The sequence below is a fragment of the Acinonyx jubatus genome, chromosome D1 (genome assembly GCF_027475565.1).
Source record: "Acinonyx jubatus isolate Ajub_Pintada_27869175 chromosome D1, VMU_Ajub_asm_v1.0, whole genome shotgun sequence".
Classification (NCBI taxonomy): Eukaryota; Metazoa; Chordata; class Mammalia; order Carnivora; family Felidae; genus Acinonyx; species Acinonyx jubatus.
In genome coordinates this window covers 67,196,562-67,221,219 of record NC_069390.1, presented here as the reverse complement: position 1 = coordinate 67,221,219, position 24,658 = coordinate 67,196,562, and the positions used below count along the sequence as shown (strand labels likewise).

The 24,658-nt window shown below is 38.0% G+C and overlaps 1 protein-coding gene across 10 annotated transcripts in view; it reads right to left on the bottom strand.

Annotated features, from left to right (window-relative positions):
* The window catches only part of CCDC83 (coiled-coil domain containing 83), a 54,281-nt gene that overhangs the window by 10,538 nt on the left and 19,085 nt on the right, over positions 1–24,658 (bottom strand). For all 10 annotated transcript variants that reach the window (XM_027039949.2, XM_027039951.2, XM_027039954.2 and 7 more), the window contains 5 exons: positions 23,525–23,609; positions 18,191–18,353; positions 14,129–14,296; positions 6,347–6,438; positions 3,197–3,265 (listed from right to left, as the gene is read on the bottom strand). In XM_027039949.2, coding sequence (XP_026895750.2) covers positions 3,197–3,265; positions 6,347–6,438; positions 14,129–14,296; positions 18,191–18,353; positions 23,525–23,609 — 577 coding nt within the window. The remainder of the gene's footprint in view (positions 1–3,196; positions 3,266–6,346; positions 6,439–14,128; positions 14,297–18,190; positions 18,354–23,524; positions 23,610–24,658) is intronic.

The window sequence follows — 24,658 nt, the reverse complement described above, 5'->3', positions numbered from 1 at the left end:
AAGGATGTCTTGTGGCATCATGTACCCCTTTGGGCTACTAACTAAGGTTCTCAGAAATTAATGTCTCCTTTCCAGCCTTTCGAAATGTTAGGGAGATGAAAAGTACCTTTAGATTTCTAGGGTAAGAAACTGAAAATTAAGAAGTAGAAGACTGCTTTTCCTTCCTCATCTTCCCCATCCTCAAATATCCAAGAAATTGAGAAAGAATTTAGTTAAAACTATTATAAGTCAGAGACCTAGGATCCTGAATTAAATGCATGTTCTTGAAATTTTCCCCTGCAAGGTCCCAGTTAGCTTTATGCCTCCTCACCCTTGAAACTCTGATTACTAACCTCTTTGAATCCCTTTCTTTGTCTAGTTTTATTTGCCTTCTATTTGTTGAGTTAGTCTAAGTCATTTGTAAATTTCAGTTTTTCTTCATTTCCTTAATATGCATACTAAATAAAACCAGATAATGGAAGGCATGCAGGGGACATTTCATATCCTTCCCACAGATCTAACTGTTTGGTTATTGTTGAAAGATGGTTAAATGGAGAAATATTTTCAGGAGTTCCATTATTAAATACCCCTTGTTACTCATTCTAAACCTTCCTCAAAGAAATTAATTGACATACATTATTCCATTTCCAGGCAATTTTCAATTCTTATGATAATACTTATAACCAGAGATGGTTTTAATTAATTTTGGGAGTAAATTTAATAACGCTAAAATAAATATTTATTGAAATAAGGAGAAATTAAATCTACTAAATTTCCTTAAAATGATTTGTCCTTTATTACTAAGCTCTTTTGTTCATGATTTAATTAGATTTGACATTTTTTGTGTCTTTTATTTCTACTGAATTCTGAGAAGAAAACAAAACAAACTGTAATTTGTGGCTTTAGTAGGAAGGCTCAAAACACCAAAAAAGCCTTTCTTATCAGTCAAATATAAATGTTTGCCATCATTTCCTCTGAACCTAATATCTATGACATCTTATAGGATTTAAGGTTTGAATTGTGAAATTATTATAATTAGGATTATACTATTGTATTCAATAAAAGTATCAAAACTAAACTCTTCCCTAATACTCTTTACCTGTTAAGCTCACCTTGAGTTTTTAAATTTTTTAATTTAACTTATTTTGTTATTATATTATTATTATTGTTATTATTATTGTTTTTTTAAGTAGGCTTCACACCCAGCATGGACCCCAAAGCAGGGCTTGATCTCATGACCCTGAGATCAAGACCTGAGCTGAGGTCAAGAGTCCGACCCTGAGCTGATTAAGCCCTTCACTGTGAGTTTTTTAAAATCAATATTCATTTTTCAAAACTGGGGATTCCTCTTGATTCATTTTGGAAGTAGGATGGACTCCTATTGACCATGACTTTATGAAGGCAACTTAAAGATAATTGTCAATATTATAGAAAGCACATTAATTTTTAAATTCCTTGTTTCCTAGACTCACCAATACTGTTCAGCCAAATAGGAGGCAGGGAAAAAAGAAAAGAAGGTGACAGTGACAGTTTTACTTCAAGTGTCTGAGCAGATGGTGAAAAAGGAAATGCAAGAAGTGAAAATTTAAGGAGAAATTTAATGAGTTCTGCTTTAGGTATGTTGAGTACCTTTGGGACATCCATGTGGAAATATTTGGTAGGCAAATAAAAATATAGGTATAGAGGTAAGGTATAATGCTGAAGAAATCACGTTAGTGATTTGAGAATGACATACATATAACTTGCCAACAAGAGCTGTGTGTAGTTGAAGTGAATTCTTTCAAAAGATACTGAGTTTTCTTTCATAGATGGTATCTAAGCACAGTTTGGGTGACTCCTTGTTTGAATGTAAAGGCAATTTCAAAGTAGTGAGTTTTGCACATTTTCTGTAGCACCCTTGTAACATCTAGACCAAAGATTATCTACCTGTTATATCCAATAACATGCTCTCACATCTTCACCCAAGATCTAAGCCATGTACTTGATTCATTGCCCCAATGAGTATATCTATACTCATAGACATTCTTTCATTCAATAACTATTTAGTGAACATAGATTATGTATTAGTTTTCATGGACATGTAGTTGAAAAGGCAGAGGCTGCTCTGTGCAATGAGGAGATAGATGCATAAACAGACAATTTCAACATATTTTAGCAAGAGTTACAATGAAACAAGAGAGCACTGAGGAAAAAGTACTCAAGACTTTCTGGGGGAAATGCAAAATGATTCAGAAAGAAATTAGTCATCAAGGTCTGTGTCTAAAGAAAGAGTCAAAGTTTTCCAGGCAGAGGAGGGTGAGAAGGTAAGGAGATAAGGCAGAGGGACTAGTATGTACAATGTAAGGAAAACAGGACAGTGCTTCATAACAAAGAAGGTCTATAAGTCCTCACATGATCACATTCAGCAAGAGCAATATTGTAGCACTGGTATAGGGAGACAAGTAGATAGTTGAGTCTAAGGCAGCATGCTGGGTCCACTGGTTTCTGCATGCTTTCCAGAAGACAGTCTAAGGACCAAGCTAGGATAGGATATAGAGATTGCAGTGGGAAGGGGCATCTTGATCATTGGCAAATGGCTGTAATTGTGGGTTTGGTGTTGGCTGCAACACAATGTCCAAAAGGCTAGAACAGTCCATTCAGAAGTCACTAGTGCAGGGAGGAGACAGATGCAAGTCTTCTACAGATGAAAGGCAGAGGGAGCAAAGGTCCAAAGGAAATCCCATAGATCTGAACCCTCTTTAATAATACGCCCCACAAGAGGGCATGTAACCCCACCTTCTTAGACAACAGGGTCCATCTTCCAGAAGTGCAGGGGGAAGTAAGGAAATTTAAGGAGTAAAGGAGACCACGTCATCCCAAAGGGGCAATTAAAAACAGCAGAGAATGAGGTTAGAATGATCCTTTAGCCTTCCTCCCACCACCCAGAAGGAAGTAGCGTCTTGAGAAAGACCAGATCAATTTAGGGCATGAGAAACTTCAAACATTTGAGTATATTGCATTAATTATGATGTCAAAAAATGACTTCTGATTATTAATGAAATTGTTGATGGTACTCATTGAGTAACAGCTTATAATAAGATTAGGATTCCACTTGAATTTTATTTTACCTCAGCTAGCCACAAATCTGTGTTTTTCCCATGCCTTTAGCTCATAAATGAAAGTCATTTTCAGTTCAAAAAAATGAGAAAGAAGAAATTGCTTTTAAAATTCCACTCACCTCTCTTTTTAGCCAGTCATTCTCCCGGATCTCTCGGTAGCTGCCTTTGTCAATGAACCTTATGGCATTCTAAAAGAAAGTTTCTGTATTAAGGAAGAATTGTAACATGGTGGTTCAACATCAACTTAGCTGATCATTCATTTTAACTTATGTTTTGCAATTACTTTGGAAACATACCTAAGAACTTTTGCTTCAGTTCTTCTTTATTCTCCTATTGTATTATTTTTGCTGATTTGCACTGCCTAATACAGGTGATTTAGAGAACTCAATAGCAGTTATCCATTCAATTTGGCTTCTATTGTGAATGAACCTGATTGCCATGGTGAAATCAATCATTAAGTAATCTGCTCCTATGGGACGCCTAGGTGGCTCAGTCAGCTGGGCATCCGGCTTTGGCTCAGGTCATGATCTTGAGGTTTGTGGGTTCAAGCCCTGCATCCGGCTCTGTGCTGACAGCTCAGAGCCTGGAACCTGCTTCGGATTCCGTGTCTCCCTCTCTCTCTGCCTCTCCCCCATTCGCACTGTCTCTCTCTCTCTCTCTCTCTCTCTCTCAAAAATAAATGTTAAAAAAAAAAAGAAGTGATCTGCTCCATAATTAAGGTGGCTGAACTGCAGTGATCAACTATTCTTCAAGTTTATGGTCACAGTCGTAATCCAACATATAGCAAAAAGCATGAATAGATTCTATTACTACCTTTTTTAATTTGAGATATTTCTGTATGTCAGTAATAACAATATATATATTTACAAACTTAATAGCAAATAGTTTCAGGGTAGCAGGCTATAGCTAGACAGTCTCCTGAGAAAGTTATTTTAGATGAAGAAAACAGGAAAAGTATTACTTTGTCAGTAGGTTCACAAAATGTAAATTCATTTTCAATTACTTGTATATTTATAGTTTCACTCAAACTTTATAGTGGATGAAAGATTGTATTTATCTGTGAGGTACTTTTATATGGATACCATGTTATAAATTCCATATTCAGTGGCCGAGGGGCACAACCTAAAGAAGAGAAATTAGGAAAACTCCTATAGATCATAAGCATTCACAGGAATAATTTAAAACTATGTTAAGAATAAACTTATCTAAGTCTTTAGTGTTGGAAGATTTGCAATAATTTTTTTATTTAAATCACACTAATTAAACTAAGAGTGGACCTGTATTCCCCAGGAACTAGGAACTTTTATACTCCAGCTACAACTGATAATTCTAAGGTTTCCTGGAACACAGAATTTCATTTGAACAAAAGCAGGACATAGCTCATAACTGAAGTTAGATGGCTAATGGCTTCATTTACCAAAAATGGAGCAGAGGTTTTCAACTTTGGCCATATGCTATAATCTCCTGGACAGTTTGAAAAATCCAGAAGCCAATGCAACATTGTAGGTCAATTACATGAGCATCTCTGTGCACAGGACCCAGGCACTGACTGAGTTAACCAATTTCTCAGGTGACTCCAACATTGCAGCTGAGGTTGTACAACAGTGGATTATCAGAAGTTAAATGTATGCTAAAACAGCCAGATAAAAATGGGGAAATTTCATTCATGTGTGTGAATTATGTAGAGAAAAGAAAATGTATAGTGTAACGATTAAGAGCAGTGATCTGAAGAAGACACCTTAAATTGAATCTCTCGATTCTGCCTCTTGCTCTGGGAAAGTCACAAAATTTCTCTGTGCTTCAGCCTTCTCATTAGCAAGTCCCTGTCTTATAGGATTATTGAGAGACATAAATATAAAAGGCTCAGAACAGTATCTGGAACAGTCTTCATTATATATTGAATATGTATATTTGAAAGATATTTGATTTACAGATGCATTTTTAATCATCTTAACTATGTTCAGATCATTTTAATGTTGATTTCACCATTAAGTCATATTCTGTCACAAAGGGGCTGAATTTTATGGGCAGTAAACTATTGGCAAGTTCTCCATAATCCTCTATATTTGCATAAATCTGTAAAAATCATGCAATGGGATGGTAACTGAAAGAACAACTAAACTAACACGTAAGCAACAAACCAAAGCAACTGAAATTCAATGAGGAACTTTAGAGAAGACCAATGCTTATGATTCTGAAGAAGAGATATTCTTGATGAAGAGACAATCCCAGTGGGGACCTCACTAACTGAGAAGGTAGTCTGGGGACAGGGGAAGAACAGTGAAAAGAAAAGATTCAGATATTTTGTGAAAAACAAAAGGATTAGAAAACATATAATATTGGAAACCATATCTCAAACATTTTTTTATGTCCCAAATCTTTAAACCTCTAGCAATGTGGAGTAATTTCTTAGGTTTGGATATATATGAAAGTACTTTTTAGACAAATCATATTTCATTCTATAACACATCCAAAACTTTTATTTGATAATTTGTTGTAGTCATTATTACTTAAAAATAACTGAGTAACAATTTACTGAGCTCTTTTTTATTTTTTTATTTTTTATGAGTCACTATGCTACTTAAATCATCTCATTTAGGGGCACCTGGCTCAATCTGGGTGGCTCAGTTAGTTGAGCATCTGACTTGATTTTGGCTCAGGTCAATGATCCCAGGATAGTAGAATCGAGTGCTGTGCCAGGCTCCATGCCTGGCTCTACACTAAGCATGGAGCCTGCTTTAGATTCTCTCTCTCTCTCTCTCTCTCTCTCTCTCTCTCTCTCTCTCTCTCTCAGTGCCTGGGTGGCTCAGTCAGTTAAGCATCCAACTTTGGCTCAGATCATGATCCACATGGGGCTCCCGGCTATCAGTGCAGAGTCCACTTCAGATTCTCTGTCCCCTCCCCAACCCCTCCCTCACTCATTCACTCACGTGCATGGGCATGCTTTCTCTCAAAAAATGAACAAATATATATAAAAAAAGTTTCCTCCCCCCCTGCCTTCCCCCCACTCTAAAATTAAAAAAAAATCTCATTTAATCCTCATACTATTCTTTAAAGGTAAATATCATTGCCAATCTTCTTATATATATATAAATTAGGAAACTGAAGCCCAGAAAAGTCAAGTAACAAATTTAGTTTACATTGCCAGTAAGCGGTACAGCTGTGATTTAAACTAAACTAACTTTAGTACTCAAGATCTTAATCATTGTTATATACCATGGGAAAAAAATAGGGGAAGAACTTTTGTTTTTAAGAAAATTGAAATATACCTGCGTGGCCCATTCCTTCTTTTGATCCAGTTGCAACAAAGTTTCTCTGATTATTCTCTTTCTAGCATCTTCCAGAGTGACTTTATAGTGTTCTTTAAAAAGAAAATTAGAAGTCTCAACAAGATTAATCCTAGGAAAGGGGTGCTTGGGTGGCTCTGTTGGTTAAGTGTCCAACTTTGGCTCAGGTAATGACCTTGCTGTCCGTGAGTTTGTGCTGACAGCTCAGAGCCTGTGGCCTGCTTCAGATTCTGCGTCTTCCTTTCTGTCTGACTTTCCCCCACTGTGCTCTGTCTCTCTCATTCTCTCTCTCTCAAAAAATGAATAAATATTAAAAAAATTAAAAAAAGACTAATCCTAGGTAAAACTACGGTGTTCATAAATGTTATCTTCCATGATCTTCCCCCCTCCTTTCTACATATTTTCCCCCCCTGAATTTTCAGGGTACATTTTTACTGAAGCATCTAGTACCTTCAATTAGAAGAAGTGCTCCAATAATTTACTAACACCTTAATGTGAATTGGTTTAAGATGATATCTCTTCCAAGAATATTTGTATTTTCAAAGAATTGTCTCTCCAAAGGGAGAATTCCCAATACTTTAGTATGTGTGCAGCCATCTACCTTTCATATCACACACTTCTGACTGCACAATGGAAACATAAAGAAGATCTGATTATCTGCACAAGAAACATCCTGTACTTCTGACTTCATCTAACTAAATTTCCAGTATTCTAGGCATGTGTCTCCGTGGGCAGGAAAGACAGAGCCAGAAGAGGGGAGAGGTGTGGAGGGGCTGTGGAAGTCAGCCCCTGGTTCTGAGTTGGGCTCAGAGCAAGAAAGGAGGAGAGATATGAAGAAATGCAGGATTCTTTATTCTTTCCAAAGGTTCTTGTGTCATAGTCAGAAAGGAGAGAGCAAAGGATCATAAAGTCTTAGGCCTTGAAAGATGCTTAGCGATCATATCAACACTTCTGTTTAAGGAAAGTGAAGTAGTGACATTAAGGTCTCTGTAGAGAGTGGAGAGGAAGAAAGGTGCATAATGAGTCCAGTTTGTTAATCTTCTATTCAACAAACCAGCAGCAATGTGTTCTGATGTGCAGGACACTACTTAAGGCGCTGGGAACACTGCTGAATAAGAAACAAATCACCTGCCTTTATGACAGGTACATTCCAGTACGGAAGCCTGACCGTAAGTAACCAATCAAATAAATAATATTTTGGGTGGTGATATGCGTGATGAAGCAGAACTAAAATTCTCCATTTCAGAGAAAGTTTTGAGGAGGTAAAGACTGAATGAGGTGAGGTAGTCAGCAATGTGCAACAGGAGGGAACCACACTACACAAATCTGAGAATAATCAAAGTTAGTTGTACCTGATGATAGCATCTATGTTATAAGTTGCTATTAGTTGTATTTTATTTATAACATCTGAAGGATAAGTATTTGCTAGATTTCTGTACTGGTCCACAGAAACCCATTTAACTTATTCTGTAACTAAACAATACTTTTTTAGGAGTGGTGCTGTGGAACCTAACTGCCATTTAGGGCACTGCGTCAAAGGGAACATTTTCTCCCCAGAGCAAGTCCGTCAAAGCAGAACTCTCAGGGGTCTTAGGCTACAGGGAAGGAGATCTGCAGATCTGGTCTTTTAGTAGGTTGGAGCTGAGGTTCTGGAAAGGGGACCAGAGTAAAAATTCCTCTTCCATACCTTTCTTCTCCTGCAGTCTCTGGGACACAACAGATAATGAAGAATATGTTGAAGAAAATTAAATGTGCAAGTCTTTGGCAGGCAGTGATCTGAGGCTTCACCACCAGGTAGGGCAGCAGCAAATGATGGCCTTCAGTTGTGACTGTGGTGGGAAGGGGAGGGCGAGAAGGGGGGGCTCTCCCAGGTTGCCCAGTGGCCAGAAAGGGGGCAGGTCAGTTTCTGCCTCTAACAGAATTGGACCAGGAGTGTCTGACTGAGGCAGCAGTTAACAAACACAAGAGTTGCGTTTTGGGGACTAGTCTAACTTGACATCTGGAGAATAAGAAAATGAAACTCTTTGTTATTCCAACGCACATGTACTCATCTATATAGCCTGTATTTTTCTTACTCATCCGGGGTAATCACTTGAATATTTTAATCATTCCAATCTCATCTCTGATAGAAATTGTTTTCAATTCAGTACCTAGTCCACTAGACTAAGGCTGGATATTTATTTGAAATTTCTACCCAACAAAACACAACAAGCAATCTAAAAGTTGCTATGGATCAGGAGTTTAGTTATAGTGGATTTTTCATTCTTAGCATCTGAAAGAAACCGTAAAACTGGGAGCTTGATAACATTAAATATTAATTCTTTGCTATAAATCATAAAAAACAGATGATCAGATATGCTCTGACTGAAGTTATACCTCTTTCTATTGCCATATTAACACTAAAACAGCAACAAAAATATCCAGCTCTGTTCCAAGTTCCATATAGAATTCAGTGGACTTTTTATCTTCTTAAAAGCAGAGTAACAAGCACAAGGGAGCATGTAAAAGTCTCATTGCTCTCTTTCGTGATTCACAAGATATTTTGAGAAATAGTTATTAACCACACATTTGCGAATACAGCCAAAGAAGCTATGAGTATATAAATGTCTCCTCATAAAAGTTTGAGCATGGGCGACTATGGCTTTGTGCCTTTAAACTCTGGACTGCTCAGATTCCTGTCTCTGTGGCCACTTCTCAGAAGCCGATCTCAAAGCCCCCCCCTGGCTGAAGCTGGCTTTGCATTGTTCTACCTTCCCTGTTGTATCTGCTCTGAGTTGGTTTGCTCCTCCACAGCTCTCTGGGGGTCTGTTGTCCACTTTTCACACGTGTCGGTGTCACACAACTTCACCCTACTGACCACCCACCCTCCTGTGGTGGTGGCCTCTCTTGTACACTCTCTTGAAGATCACCAGGGGACTCCCATTTTACAGATGAAGAAATTAATGTTCAAAGAAGTAATGCTACTTTTTTGTAAATGTATTTGAACCCTAATCTTTTAACTCACTATTAGCGTACAAAGAAATTTTAGAGATTCCTGTCCTGTATGTCTGGTGAAGGGCAAAAGTAAAAATGCTCTGTGGCTCTGATATCTAATGACTCTTAATAACCCCACGCTTTCTGTATTGCTGGGCTTCATCCTTTTATTGAGAGTCAGAGCCTTGTCCTGGATACATTAGTGACCATGTTTCCTATACCCACTATCCCAACATTTCCCAGCTAAAGTTCAGGGAAGAAGCTCTAGGTGCTTCCTCCCACTTCCTTCTAGAGCTCAGGGACATACTGAATAAGGCAGTGTTGGATAGCTGACCACAGAATGGTTTGTGCTGGGGCTGACTCATTACCCACGAGGAGGCATGGACAAAGGTCTTTGCTCATCTCTGATTAGGTAGGTGATCACTCCAGCTCTTCAGAATCTCAGGGGTCTTAGGCTATAGGGAAGGAGATGGAGAAAACTGCAAGAAATGGTCTTTGGGAAGCAAGAAGAGAATGGGGACAGGACAGAGCAAAGCAAAGCAGAGGAACATCTGAAGGAGACAGTCCGTGAGAGATAAATGTAGAGAGGAGCCATCCCTATAGCCACCACTTATCTGATAGGCTTCTGTTTCCATCTTCAAACTTTGTATTCCTCATTATAAGTGTTATATTCAACAAACATGACCATGGGACATCAAGCAACCTCAGTTTTTTCTCTTCCCTTTAAAATTCATACTGTGAAGCTAGTAATTCTCTCAACAAGATATGTGGCAAATTTCTGATTTTTCTGCTTCCTTTGTGATGATAAGAGGTTCTCAATTGGTAATTAATATATCAAGTCTTTTGTAATAAACAAAACTTTAAATTTTATTCAAAACTCTGGCTATTTCCTTCCAGCTTAGATGCACAACTATATCCTCTGATTTGAGCTTCCTCTTCCCTTAGGGATGAAGGGAAGCATGGAAAGGGACAAGAAAGCTCTCACTTGACAGATACTGTCTCAAGTTAATGTTGCACTTTCTGGTCCTAGCTGATGCTTAAGGTTGATGTCTTTTTCATGGAGGTGTTCTTATAGGTTCTTCAGAGGACCACCTTCCCCATTGCTAGTTATTTCACCTGAGTTCCCTTGATGCGGGGGATGTACTGTCCTTAATGGCTGGCTAACAACTTTTCCTTTGGCCTCTGGCTCTCAATATATTCCTCCCTCCCTTACATGCTGGCCTCTAATTCCTCTGTTGGAACATCATTACCAAGATCTAACTGGACAGCATACTAGCCCTCCCTCATAGCATATTCACAAGAAAAACTCTTTCATGCTTTGCCATAACAAATTCTTGAAAGTGTAGCCTCTTGCAGACTGAATATTTGTGTACCCCAAAATTCATATGTTGAAACCTAACCCTCAGTGTGATGGCATTTGGAGATGGGGTCTTTGGGAAGTCATTAGGTCAAGAGGGTGGAACCCTCGTGAGTGGGATTAGTGCCCTTACAAAAGAGACTCCAGAGAGCTCTCTTGCCCCTTCCACCAAAGATGGCTGCCTATGGACCAGGCAGTGGATTTTCTCCAGACACCAAATTTGCTGGCACCTTGGTCTTGAACTTTCCAGCCTCCAGGACTGTGAGAAATACATTTCTGTTGTTTATAAGACACACATTCAATGCACTTTGTTACACCAGCCTGAATGGACTAAGACACAGCCCTAGCTCAGGACAGCAGCCTCCGCATATTTGCTCTGCTGTCAGAATGATTAGTTAGTCCCTTAGTCCTTAGATTTCTCAGGAGTGGGTCATAAACTAGACCTCCATGTCTCCCAAACTTCAGGAAACACATACTGAATAATCAGAGGAATTCCCTTGAAGACCCTCCGTCTTGATTTGAGATAAAGGAGGAAGTACCCTTCACCTGCCCCTTTGGGGGACAATGTAGGACATAAAGTACACCAAGATCTCTTTCTAAACACTGTCCCCTAATTTCCAACAATCTTTGTTTGACCTATCCAACTCCTTTTATAGACTGGAATTCAGTGGTTGAAGGTATGAAACCAGTTTTCTGCCTCATTTGCATGGTGGTATCTCAGTTTACTCTGATGTGGTGTCTGTTATATTGCCACTCCAGTTTAACTGAGACTAAAGAATTTTATTTTAATATCCTCCTTCAGTAACTCCCCCTGCCCCGTCCTTAAATACCTGTTCCTTGCTAGTAAACCCAGTCTAACTAACACAAAGTCCATGATCATGGTTGTGGGAGAAAAATTCCAGAAAAATCGTGGAAGAAGAGAGGCAGTGGGGGAGAAAAAAGGCACTATAATAGTAAGGCTCCGGAAAAATAGATGCAAGTGTTCTGCTCATATTCATTGTCCAGTTAATGGCCCCAATATTTTAATAGCCCCCAGGCAGAGTTGCTGCTGCTAACTGCGTGGTTGGGAGAAATGCCTAAATTCAATGACAAGTAAAACAAGCCCACAACAACTACTTCCCATGACACCTAAAGTTGGCTACAGACCAAGGTTCAACCAGGAAGTTATTCAATGTATAAATGTCATTACCATCATCCCAAAGTTGGATTCAACAGCATGACAATTTTCAACCGAAAGAAATCATCCAAATTTCTGATCAACATAATAAGTTTATCTGAGAAGATGACTCTTCCTAATTTAAAAATATAAAATAAAGAAATGTTGGGGAAAAAACTTAAAAAATTTTAAACATGTCAGAACAATAACTATTTTAAAAGTATGATACTGGTACACAAATACATAGATCAATGGAACAGAATAGAAAGATAAAGAGAGACCCAAATACACATGGGAAATTAAAGTATGATAAAATCAGCATTTCAAATCAGTAAGGTTAAAATGAGTTATCTGAGAAGTGATGTTAGGACAACTGGAAAAACATCTGGCAAAACATAAAGTTGGTTTCCCACCTCATAGACACACACAAAAAACCCAAAGATTTAAATACTAAAATGAAGCCATAAATATGGCTAATAGAAGAAATATTAGACTATTTATAATCTCAGATATCTTAAAATAAAAACCGAACTTGGGCACTCCAAAACTACAAAATGTCTTCATAATATACCCCACAAACAGAAAACTAGTGACAAATAAGGAAGATATTTGTACTTTATATCACAGTTAAAGAGCTAATTTCCTTAAAAGGTAAAGAGCTCCATCACACAGTAGAAAAATGGGCAAGGGATACAAACAGATGATTCACAGAAAAGGAAATTCAATACATATCCTGACCTTATGAAAGATACTCACTATCACTTATAATAAGAGAAGTGGAAATTAAAACCACAAGAAGATACCATTTTCTACTTTTAAGACTGACAAAGAACAAAAAAAGTTAGCTAACATCCCTGCTGTTGAAGATGTGGGAACATAGGCATCTTCATCCATATGGGGGAAATAAACTTGCTACAAGATCTACAGAGAGCCATCCCTATCAAAATAAAAAATAAATCAATAAACGGGCTCTTTGGGCCAGCCATTCCTCTCTAGAGATACCCAAAAATGAAATTATATAAATATAAGAATATTCTTTGCAGCATTATTTGTAATAGTAAAATACAGGAAATAGCCTAAATGCTTGTGAGTAGGGGACTGGTAAAAAAAAATTGTAACAGAACAAAACAAAGTAGCCACTGGAAGAATGAAGACATCCTAATATGTACTGATCTATAAGAATGTTCATATATTGTATTTGTAGCATGCTTTGTATATTTTGATATAAAATATTTCTGATGGAGGCTATATGAGAAATTGGTAATTGTGGTTTCATCTACAGAGAGTATCTGAGTGACTGGGGGATATACAGGGGTAGGAAGGTGTCCCTTTTATGTTCTACTTTTCTTCTGAGGAGGAGAACCTTTTGAAAGATTAGAACTCCAAGTCCAGTCTGATTTGGGCCAAATTTACACTACCATTGTGGTGCAGAAGCCCTGAGCTGAGAACTTTACAGAAAAATTGCTCTAGATGTGGAACATCCTAAGAGGGCCCCAGAGGTGGGGATGGAAATTATGCCACAGGAACACCTCCCCAACATAGGGCACCATCACCAGCTGGGTTCAGAATTGTCATCCAGCCACAGTGGTCTTTTGGGTCATCAGATTACTCCATTTATTTTATCCCATGACTTTTCTGTCTCTGGGCCTCTGATTTTTTGTTTTTGTTTTTTTAAGCCACTATGCTAGCCACAGGGACAGACATGTAGCCTCATGGTTCCCAGGTTTAGTCCTGGTAAGTTTCATCTCGCCTGATGCCATCCTTCTCCATACCTTCTCATTTTTGTTCTTTCCATTTCCCATCTCATGTTTGTTCTTCAGTTCTTTCTGACCATAACCTAGCATTTACTTGGGCATTTCTCTACAATGATTCTGGTTTTATAGCTTGGTTAAGCTGTTTTAAGCTTGTCTCAGGTAAATTTCTTTTCTAATGTAACCCTGTCCCAGGACCCCCCTGCCTCCACCCCAATAGAATTGCCCCAGACCTACGTGTGGGAGCATACAGACACCATCCACTGAACGAAACTTCTCTAAGACATCTGGTCTCAGGGATTCTCCACTGCCCCGGCACCCACCCCTCCATCCTTCTCAGTTTCACTGGCAGTCCTGGGAGAGTTTCTCAACCTTCTCTTTCCACCTTCACCCTTAGGTTCATAGCTACTTGTGCTGATAGCAGAGAGTAAAGAATGATTCAGGGAGTGTGCGTTTTTTTCCTTCTACCACAGGGCTGCTCTCCGAAGATTTTCTACTGAATTTAAACTAGCTTTGTCTCAACTGACCTGACATTTTCTCTGTATTCTCTTTAACTGTATTGATATCATTTTGTAAGGAGATAATGAGTTTAGCATGTTGTTCACTCCCTGCGTTCTTGTACTCTTCCCAGTATTCCTTCTCACTGAGTTTCTTAAGAAATAGTTTCTCAGCATTATTTATTTGCATGTGCATATCTGTTGAAAGAAAATAAAGATACCATGTCATTTCTTTTGTTCTTGCAACCATTATATGTTGCAGTCAGATTTTATGAAGTTAAGGTCTGATACTACAATGCTGTTAATTCATAAATACAAGCTTTTAACTCCAATTAAAGGAAATCTGAACTATTCGAACTGTTGTTTATCCCTCATAATTCATAATCTAAGTAAAATTAAGCTTCCAATTATAAAGTAGATGTGTGGTTTTAGGCCGTGACTGACAGCTATAATAGACAACCTATATGCCTAGGAACCCATAAGCTTAAATTATTCCCATGATAGCTTGATAAGAGTCCTTTTTTGTACAAGATTATGTTGCATATACTTTTTATTAATAAATTGTGATTTTTCTGACCATTATGCCTCTGGGCAAAGTGACCTCAACTTGTATCCTTGTGCTGTCCTTGGCAACCATTTTTGTAAGTAAGTTGGCTGATTCCATTATCTAAAGTTCATTGTTTGGGCTTCCCTTGTGTGAAATGATACCATATCATACCAAATGATACCATGTCTTCTCCTGCCCCCACTTACTAAGGCCTTCAGAGTGGAAGATAAATTCACTATGACAGTATGTGCAATTGAGCTATCTCAACTGTATAAACTTTTAGTTCACCCTGATGCACTTGCTAAACGTGATATGTTACTCAATCTTTAGGCGGGGTCTCATGCTTCTAAATATTTTGGAAATGGAAGCATGAAAAGAAAAAGGTACGGTGAAGTGAATGGCTATTTGTCTCAATGCCACACACCATCTGGTTTGAGAGCTCCCTGAAGGCAAGACCACATCTTATTCATGTGTGTAAATCCAGCACTTGGCACAGAGTCTGGCAATTAGTTGGTGCTCAATAAATGTTTATGGAATGACTGAGACACCCCATTCAGGCCAGAGGGATGTTCTTCAGTACAGAGGGCCGGAAGGACTCCAGACATGTCTTTTTCCAAATATGTAAATAAGATATTTTTAAATCCCTTAATAAATGGCACTTGTTGCCATTAAACAATTAATACTGTTATAACCTATCCGATGATCTGTCCTCTTATTTGTTTAGATTGCTGCTATCTCCAGCACTCTCAACAATAGCCAAATTATGGAAAGAGCCTAAATGTCCATCAACTGATGAATGGATAAAGAAATTGTGGTTTATATACACAAGGAGTACTATGTGGCAATGAGAAAGAATGAAATATGGCCTTTTGTAGCAACGTGGATGGAACTGGAGAGTGTTATGCTAAGTGAAATAAGCCATACAGAGAAAGACAGATACCATATTATGTGTTCACTCTTATGTGGATCCTGAGAAACTTAACAGAAACCCATGGGGGAGGGGAAGGAAAAAAAAAAGAGGTTAGAGTGGAAGAGAGCCAAAGCATAAGAGACTGTTAAAAACTGAGAACAAACTGAGGGTTGATGGGGGGTGGGAGGGAGGGGAGAGTGGGTGATGGGTATTGAGGAGGGCACCTTTTGGGATGAGCACTGGGTGTTGTATGGAAACCAATTTGACAATAAACTTCATATATTGAAAAAAAAAAAAAAAGATTGCTGCTATCTCAGCCCTAGGCCACATTCAGCCTTTGAGGGGAAGGCTGGTTAATGTCACTGAAGATTCTGGAAAAGAGGTGGATGTAGCGGCTATTGTTATACTTTCCCAGAACCTATCTCCCTTCCCTTCTCCTACCCCTTGTCAAATCAGTAGGCCAATTACAGTGGTCCTTTCTCTTGGACATAAGGATTTGTCCAGGGGTGAGCATGTGTCTCAAGCAAGGCACATGCTCAGAGTCCTTCTACTGTAACTGGTGGAAAACATGTCTCTTTTGTCTCCATTTTGAGGTTAAAAGGATGTAAGTTGAGAAGTGTCTATTGTCAGAGTTCCAGCCTCCTGGGGACAATAGCCATCTTTCAGGGGGAAGACAGAGAGAAGAGAAGGATAAGAGGTAGAGGAGGAGGACAATGGGGGAAGAAAGAGGGAGAAGCAGAGGAGATAGATAAAAAAAAAAAACAAACTGAACTCTAACAGCATGTGAGGCTCTGGTGGGTCCAGGTCAGTAGCAATCTGCCTTTTCTGTTTGATTTTATGAAAAAATTAACATCCTCCTTAAGCTTAGGCTATAGTTTGGGTTAAATTTTTATCCTTGAGACTAAAGAGTCCTAAGTTGGAAAAAAAGGGGGGTTACCTCAGTCCTTCTCAAACCTTCCTATGCATAGGGATCCTCTAGGGTCTGTCACAATGCAGAGTCTAACTCTGTAGGTCTGGCTGGGTCTGAGATTCTGCCACCCCAAACTGGCTTGCCTGTAAGCGACTACCTGGTACCTGACAGAACTGCATCAGAAAGCCTTTTCAGAGCCACCTGCCCTCTCACTTTCCTCTCTCTCCTTTGGCACCTGTGGGCTCTTTTCTTTCTTGGATCACCTCCCATGCCCAGCACTCCTCCTCTGTGCCTGGTCACCCAGCTCGGCGCCAGTCTCATATGACACACACGTTCCATCACTCAGCCCAAACCATAAACAGGCACACCTCTGCTAGCTGGGCTCATTTCCCTGCGAAGGCAGTTTCATGAGCACATCTGAGTATCCTTTGTGGTCTCACTCCCACCTCAAGGGACTTATTAAAGTACTCCTTCCAAGCATAAGCAGAACTCTTCTGGAAAGGAGCCCTGAGAAATACAGTATCTACCACCTCACGACATCATCATTGCCCATAAGAAGATGGGTCAGAACAGGCTTATGGGAACAGTTGTGGAGACCCCTAAAAATGAAGTTTTCTGATGGCCGTTTTTTTGTGTTGTTAACTATTTCATTCAAAACCAAAAATAATTACAGATGGTGTGCTTGCTCTTTGTCAAGTGCTTGGGTAAGTGGGCTCTCTGAAATACGTGGGACACATTCAGGGAAGCAAGTCCTTGTTTTGCCTCCCAGTTTCTAGTACTGCTTCCTGAGAACACTCAATGTCTTTTCCCAAGTTTTCCAGCTTCCTAGCTAAGATGATACTTATAGAGGTCCTGGCAAAGTGGTTCTGGAAATCTTAGCAGCAAGTTGAGGATAAAGGAATGAAAAACATTTTTTTTTTTGAGAGAGTGTGAGTGCACAAGTTGGGGAGGAGCAGAGGAGAGAATTCTAAGCAGTTGCCATGCTTGGTGTGGAGCCTGACTCAGGGTTCAGTCTCATGACTGTGAGATCACAACCTGAACTGAAATCAAGAGTCAATTGCTCCACCCACTGAGCCACGCAGATGCCCTGAAAATCTCTTTTTAATTCATGTGTCAAAGCTATGTATGACTTCCCCACAGGACCACGGTATTTCCTAAGCCCATGACAAGAGGGTCCTGGGCCTCCTGGGAAATCCTGGGTCTTTCATCTTCTACACCTAGCATCATTTCTATCCATGTCCGCCAACCTTCCCCCTGGTCAACTCTAATCCCTCTCTTCACCTAAATGGGAGTGTTTGCTCCTTTAGCAATACTGGTGTGGGGGGAAGCTTTATGGTAATATTCACCTTGTTCCCCAGTCTGAACTGAAGTTGAAGTCAAAGAAACTGCCAAACAAGAGAATTTCCCCAAGAAAGAACAAATCCCCACTGTGAGGACCTCAGGGTAGCTAACAGGATGTTATCTAGTGTCAATACCCAGGTGGTTTCCTTCTGTCTTTGTTTTTGATCAGTGCCCTTCCTCCTCCTGCTCACTTGGCTTCAGTAGCTCTGCCCACTTGTTATTTCCCTCGCCTGTCCATTTACCCACACGTGTGTGTGCTTGTGGTGTTAATGATCTCATCTGAAACATGTTCGTGGCATTTTGAACATATTAGGAGACAAAAGCATTAACACATTCAAGAAATAATTTGATGCAGCTTTATAATTTTCCAAGTTCCTAAGTCACCTTTTAAGTTTTCTTCCTGGTCTCTTTCAAACTTCCATTTTTCCTTCATTGCTTCTTCAACATCTTCTCTTGTTACAACTGGTAATTCCTCCAACTTCTCTTCACGCAGCTCCTTCAGTAGGTTCCGTATGTGCCAAGTCTGTTCATCCTTCAAGCGTCTGTTCTGTCATGACAATCAACAGTAGGTAACAGCATCTGCTCAAGTATTTACATTGATTTGCCTCAAAACAGAGTCACACTGAGGCTTGCAAAATGAGAAAAAAACATTTAATGAAGTAAGTTTATACAATATCTCTAAAAGCTTATGGAATATGGAAGACTCAAAATAAAATTAAACCCATCAACATAGTAACTATTGGATAGAAAGTTACATTTTAAAAAATTGTGTTATTAATTTCCTATATTTCCTATATTTCCTAGGAAATATAATCTATAATCACTCTATATAACCTATAATCACTCTATATAACCTATAATCACTCTATTATAGGATCAGTGAACATTAAAGTTAGACCTTGGAGGCCAATTTCTTCAATCTCCCACTAATACCATTCTTCTCCAGCGATTGTCATTCATTTAGTCAGTATTTATGGAGCATCTACCATGTGCCAGGAGGTCTTCTAGACACTAGGAGTACATCAGTGAACACTATACACAAAATACAGTGGCACCTTCTCCTGGCCACTGGATTTGTCCAGGTTGAGCATGTTGTCTCAAGCAAGCATATGCTCAGAGTCCTTCCCTGGAAATACTTTCACTGAAACTGATGGAAACATGTTTTTTGGTCTCCATTTTGAGGTTAAAAGATGTAAGGCAAGGTGTCCATGGTCAGAGTTCCGGCTTCACGGGGACAACAGACTCAGAAAAAGGACGCTTTGGTTGCAAAGGTAATAATTTAACTGCAACTAGCCTAAGCATAAAGAGGATTTTAATTTTTTCATATGACCAAACAGCCAAGGCAGGATGCCACATCTGGACCAGAGCCTTACATGCTGTCAGATCTCAGCTTTAAAAACTTTTTATAAATCTGCTCTCCCCCTCCTCTCTCAAACTCTCTCCTTCTCTGCTCTCCTATTCCCCCCCATCCCTCTTTTCTCTCTTCCTCTTGAAAGTTGACTCCTTTGTAAAATGGTACAGCTACTCTGCTAAAAAGGATGCCAATTTCTTATAAAACTAAACATTTGCTTATCATACAACTCAGCAACTAGGCTCTTAGGCATTTATCTCAAAGAAATGAAAGCTTATATTCACATTAATACAATGCTTACAAAACTGTATTTATCATAGCCAAATACTGGAAACAACTCACATGTCTTTCAAAAGGTAAATGGTTGAATAAATTGGGATATATTCATATAATGAAATAAAAATGAATAAAAGGAACCAACTAATTATACATGCAGCAAACTGAATCTCTAAAGAATTCTGCTGAATGAAAAGAGCCAATCTCCAAAGATTACTTACTATATGATTCCATTTATATAACATTCTTAAAATAACAAAATTATAAATATGGAGAACAGGTTAATGGTTGCCAGGAGCTAATGAAGGGGCAGAATTGGGAATGAGTGAGTAGCTATGTTAGGATAATATGAGAGACACCTGTGTTAATGGAAATGTCCTATGCCTTGACTGTATCAATGTCAATATTGTTAATGTTAATATCCTACTTGTGATATTGTACTATAGTTCTGTAATATGTTATAGGAAACCAGGTATGGGTATACAGGATCTCTCTGTATTATTTTTTTATAACTGCATGCTAATCTGTAATTATTTCAAAAAAGTTTAATTTAAAAAATGAAGATCAATCAATATTAGCAACTGATAAACAATTTATTGCTCTTTAATCAGTTCTCAAATAACTCCATTTTCTTAAATGAAATTGATTCATGTTTTGCTTTTCTTATAAATAAATTGAATTACTTTGGCTCGACATGAGTTATCTGAAAATGAAATATTTGTAGAAACTTGAATAATAGCAATGGAAATATCCCTTGCCAAACTATTGCACTCCTAATACTTTTTCTAAATATGGACTTTTCCACTTATTTTTGTAGAAATGGAAAATTCCTTTATCAAGTATAGTCCAAATACTAAATAAATCTTTATCTGATTTTATGTTAGGTAATTATAGTAAGGCAATAATTGCCTCAAAATCAATTCCAGCTGAAAAATAGGCAAAAAATACCCAAAGACAGTGATCATTTAAAAACCACTACATATAATTCATAAAAGAATAGTGTGTAATGAATCAACAAATTTTCCTTTTACTTTCCATACTTAGCACAATACTTATCAAAGTGAATCCAGTCCTCTTAGATCAAATTTTTAACACAATGACTATCCTTTTAAAACATATGATATTTTGATTTATAAATTAAAATAGTATCATATGTCCTAAAGCTGTATTCAAAAATTACATAAACATGACTAAATCATATTTGGCATTATATATAAATTTAATAGCATCTGTATTAAACTCCCCAAATCCCATAGTGAATTACAAGTGGATGGGACATGTGTCTGATAACATGTTACAAAATTTACTATATCTGAAAAATTATTTTGAGTGATATATGAAATACAATTTAGTTAGCTATATTCACCAACGTGTTTAAAAAAAGACATTTATCCTACAAAGCAAACCATTATCACACCATAAAAATAGAATAAAGGAGATTAAATAAATAAACTACAAAGAAAGAACTGATTTTGTTTTGTTATAAGGCCATCTCATGGGCTCTGACTTTTTAACTTTTTAAGATTTGCAAGAACAAGAAGTTGCCAGAATAGTACACAGAGCTTCGCCTTACTACACCCTGCTTTCCCCAATGATGACATCTTATATAACCACAGCACCTGAAAATGGAGAAGTTGACATTTGTACAATGGTATTAAGTAAATTAGAGAATTTAATTTGGATTTCACCAGTTTTTACATACGCTCATTTTAGTTGTTTTTAGTGGATAAGTATTAAGAAAATTTGCCACATATACATATGAGAATTATCACCAGACAGATGGCATTTGAAGCCATAGTGTTAAGTAAGGCCTTTAGATTTAAAGAGAAGAGTGGAGATCAGAACCCTGGAAAATACCTAATTAAGGGATGGTTCCGGGAAAAGAGCAATGAACGAAAAACAAGAAATAGTTGGAGAATATGGGGGAATATTAAAGGATGTGCTGGCAGCCAAAGGAAGAGAGAGTTTCAAGATGACAGGGCTGATGATGAAGGCACGAGAAATAAATTAAGACTAAAAAGAGGCCATTGGACCCAACTAATTGGTCATTAATAACTTCTGTCCTAGCAGGTGTGGTGGAATAGCACGAGTGAAAGGATGAAATGGAGGTAAGGAAGTGGACACAGTGAACTATGAAATGTCTAATGACATGAGTGGAGCATACAGAGAGAAAGAAAGATAATCAATGAAGTGACAGTCCAAACAAAATTCACAAAAGGAGGACATGATGGGGAGGAAGGATTTCTGAGTTTGACCTAATGGAAGAGAAAAAGTAGGTCTTGTTAATGAGTCATATTTAATTTAGCAAGTAAATATCTGTGACCTCAAAAATGTTTCCTTCACTGGTGTTAGTGTGAATCAACTCAACAAATATTTATCGAACACCAACTCATGCTGGGCCCTTCCGGAGAAACAAAGGTAAGTAAGATTTGATTGCTGCTCCCTAAAGAGCTTTCAATTTAATAATGGAGATACATTTGTATGGAGCATTCCAGCTGAGCTTGGGGGAACAAAAAGGAGCTGGCCAAGAGAAGAGCATTCTGGAGGATGAAACAGCCTGAAGAAAGGTACAATAACGAGCAAGACTGGGTTTTCCAAGATTTAAAAGAAGCAGTGGTGAGCAAAGGGTGGAACAACTGGAGACAAGGTTGGAGAGGTGAGCAGAGGTCAGATCTTGTAGGGCCTCAAAGACTTTAGTAAGGAGCATGGATTTAATTTTCTGTACCATAGAAAGCCACTGTAGGGTTTTAAGCATTGAAAGGTTTACGGTATTCAAAGGGTTGCACTGTGGAAAATGTACTGAATAGAAGAAGGATGGGTAAGAGTTGGTGGCAGCCTCAACTGTGGCAGTAGCAGCATAAATGGAAAGAAATAGATACATAGCTGGAACTAGTCTGCCTCTCCATGTTCGTCACTGCTGGGTCCACATGACCCCAGAAGAAGACATAGGCCTATCCCATAGTCATGAAAATAAGAATTTTGTTTCTGGCTTCAAATGAGGGGCTATGGGAAAGTGATCCCTCAGTCCTGATCTGTTGTCATTTCCACAACCAAATGGAGGTCCCAGTGCTGACCACTGGGTGGTGTGCATTGGTCCTTGACGGTAGTTCACTCATCTAATGTGCTGTGGAGCTCATCATGTGGAACCTGCATCCAAGCACCTAGACCAAACGTCCCCTTTCCATTTTCACCCACAGACCTGAGTTTCTGATCAACAGACTTTAGTAACTGATCGTTGAGAATCACGACAATGTCAGGGTCACAGTTATATCACCACCATGTCTAGTCCCCAAAATATTGCTGAATGAATGACCAAATTAGCCCTATTTGGAAGACAGGAATCCCATGTTATAGGAGGGAAACTGGGGTTCACATCAGTTTTGGCCAAAATGCTACCAGCCTTAAGTTGTACAGTCAGGATGCAATCTCAGGTCTCTGACCCCAGACTCCATTAAAACTTGTAGATATAGTCATTTTAGACAAAAGCCAAATAAAACAGTTAACTGTGGAAGCTTTAGAGTCCATATAAATGTTTTAGTAGAGAATAGTCTCAGCGTTTCCTTATCCCCTTAAGGGAAAAATTGTGTTAATTATCACTTAGTCATATACAGCATGACTTTGATATTCATTTCAATCTGATTTTATAAATACAACATATCATCTTAAACATCAGTCATTTTAACAACTGAGATTATACTTTTCAAATAATATTTACATATGCACACTCTGAAAATCTAAGAACAAAAAGATATAGAAATTAAAAACAGAGACCCAATGTTTTATCATTTGGCTAAATAAGAAATTAAATGATAAATGTGGTTTCAGAGCCTTAAAATTTTTAACACAAGACTCAATGTCATCATGTCTAAATAACACAGCTCCAGCTGACTTCCTTCGACACTGTAATTAATATAATAGGAACAGCAGTACCCTTTTGCCTTACGTGTACAAAAAACTTAGATTTTAAATTAATCAATTCCAAGCACTAAAGAAGATACTTTCCTAGAGTACATGTCATCATAATTCACAATTTTTAAAGCATTTGTGTAAATGTTTAATAACTAGATATAAGCTTTAAATGTTATACTCACTCTTTCATGATACTTTTGGTTCTTTTCTCTAAGTCTCTTTATTTGAGCCATAAACCGTTCTACTGCATTTTCCTTTATTTGACAGCTGATAATAAACAAAGATAAGATGTTTTACAATTATTTATCTTGGAAAATTAATGGGGCAAATTTAAAATTTTAAACTAAATTATTTGAATTGAAATAAAGTATTAGATACATTATAAAAACCCATTTAGGGATCAGAAAACTTTTTAAGTGATTTGTGTGTGTGTGTGTGTGTGTGTGTGTTTCTGAGTATATTTTCCTCACTAAAATATATATTGGAGAGATAACTTCAAGTTTCTTTTTCTTAAATCAATCCCCATTTGTACTTCATAATTTTTATACTTTCTAACTATCTATAAATAATTCAGCTTAAAGGGAACCTAAAGAAGGGCATACAGAAAACATGCTTTCTAGAAATCTAAATATTTCAAACAAAAATGACAAAACAAAGGCTTTATAAGTGCAGGCACATCTTCTTGAAAGAGAAAGATATACTAGGCATATCTTTGGTTCAAGTTCCTTAGCACGCCATCTCTTCTATAAATTATAAAAACTTTCCTGACACAAACACATTTCTTTAATACCCAACAAGTATTTGTTGAGCATCTGTCAGATACAAAGGAGAGACAGAAAGGTGCAGGAAGACTTTGATGTGGGCTATGTGATAAATATCTGAAGTGCTAAGTATATCTCTACTACCCAGTACATCTTGTAACTTTAAATCTGAGACCAAAGTAACACAATGGAAACAATTTCATGTAAATACCCTGCCTCAATTAAAACAAAACAAAACAAAACAAAACAAAACAAATATATAGCACCTCTGTGGTGTAGTGAACAGAGACGCTGTTAAAGATTGAGCAACTCTTGTTTTCAATCTTGTCCCTGTCCCTTCTTACCTACATGATCTCAGGCAAGTCACTTCTCTGAGCATCAATTTCCAAGCTATCAGTGATGACAACAATACCTAGCCCTAATCCTATAAGGATTAAAATAAGAAATTGTATGTGAATGTTTCTAGCATAGAGTAAGTGCTTAGTAAATTTCATTGAAGTGAATCTTATATCCTCAGCCCTTCCTCCAAAATACCATTTATATTTGTGATATTGC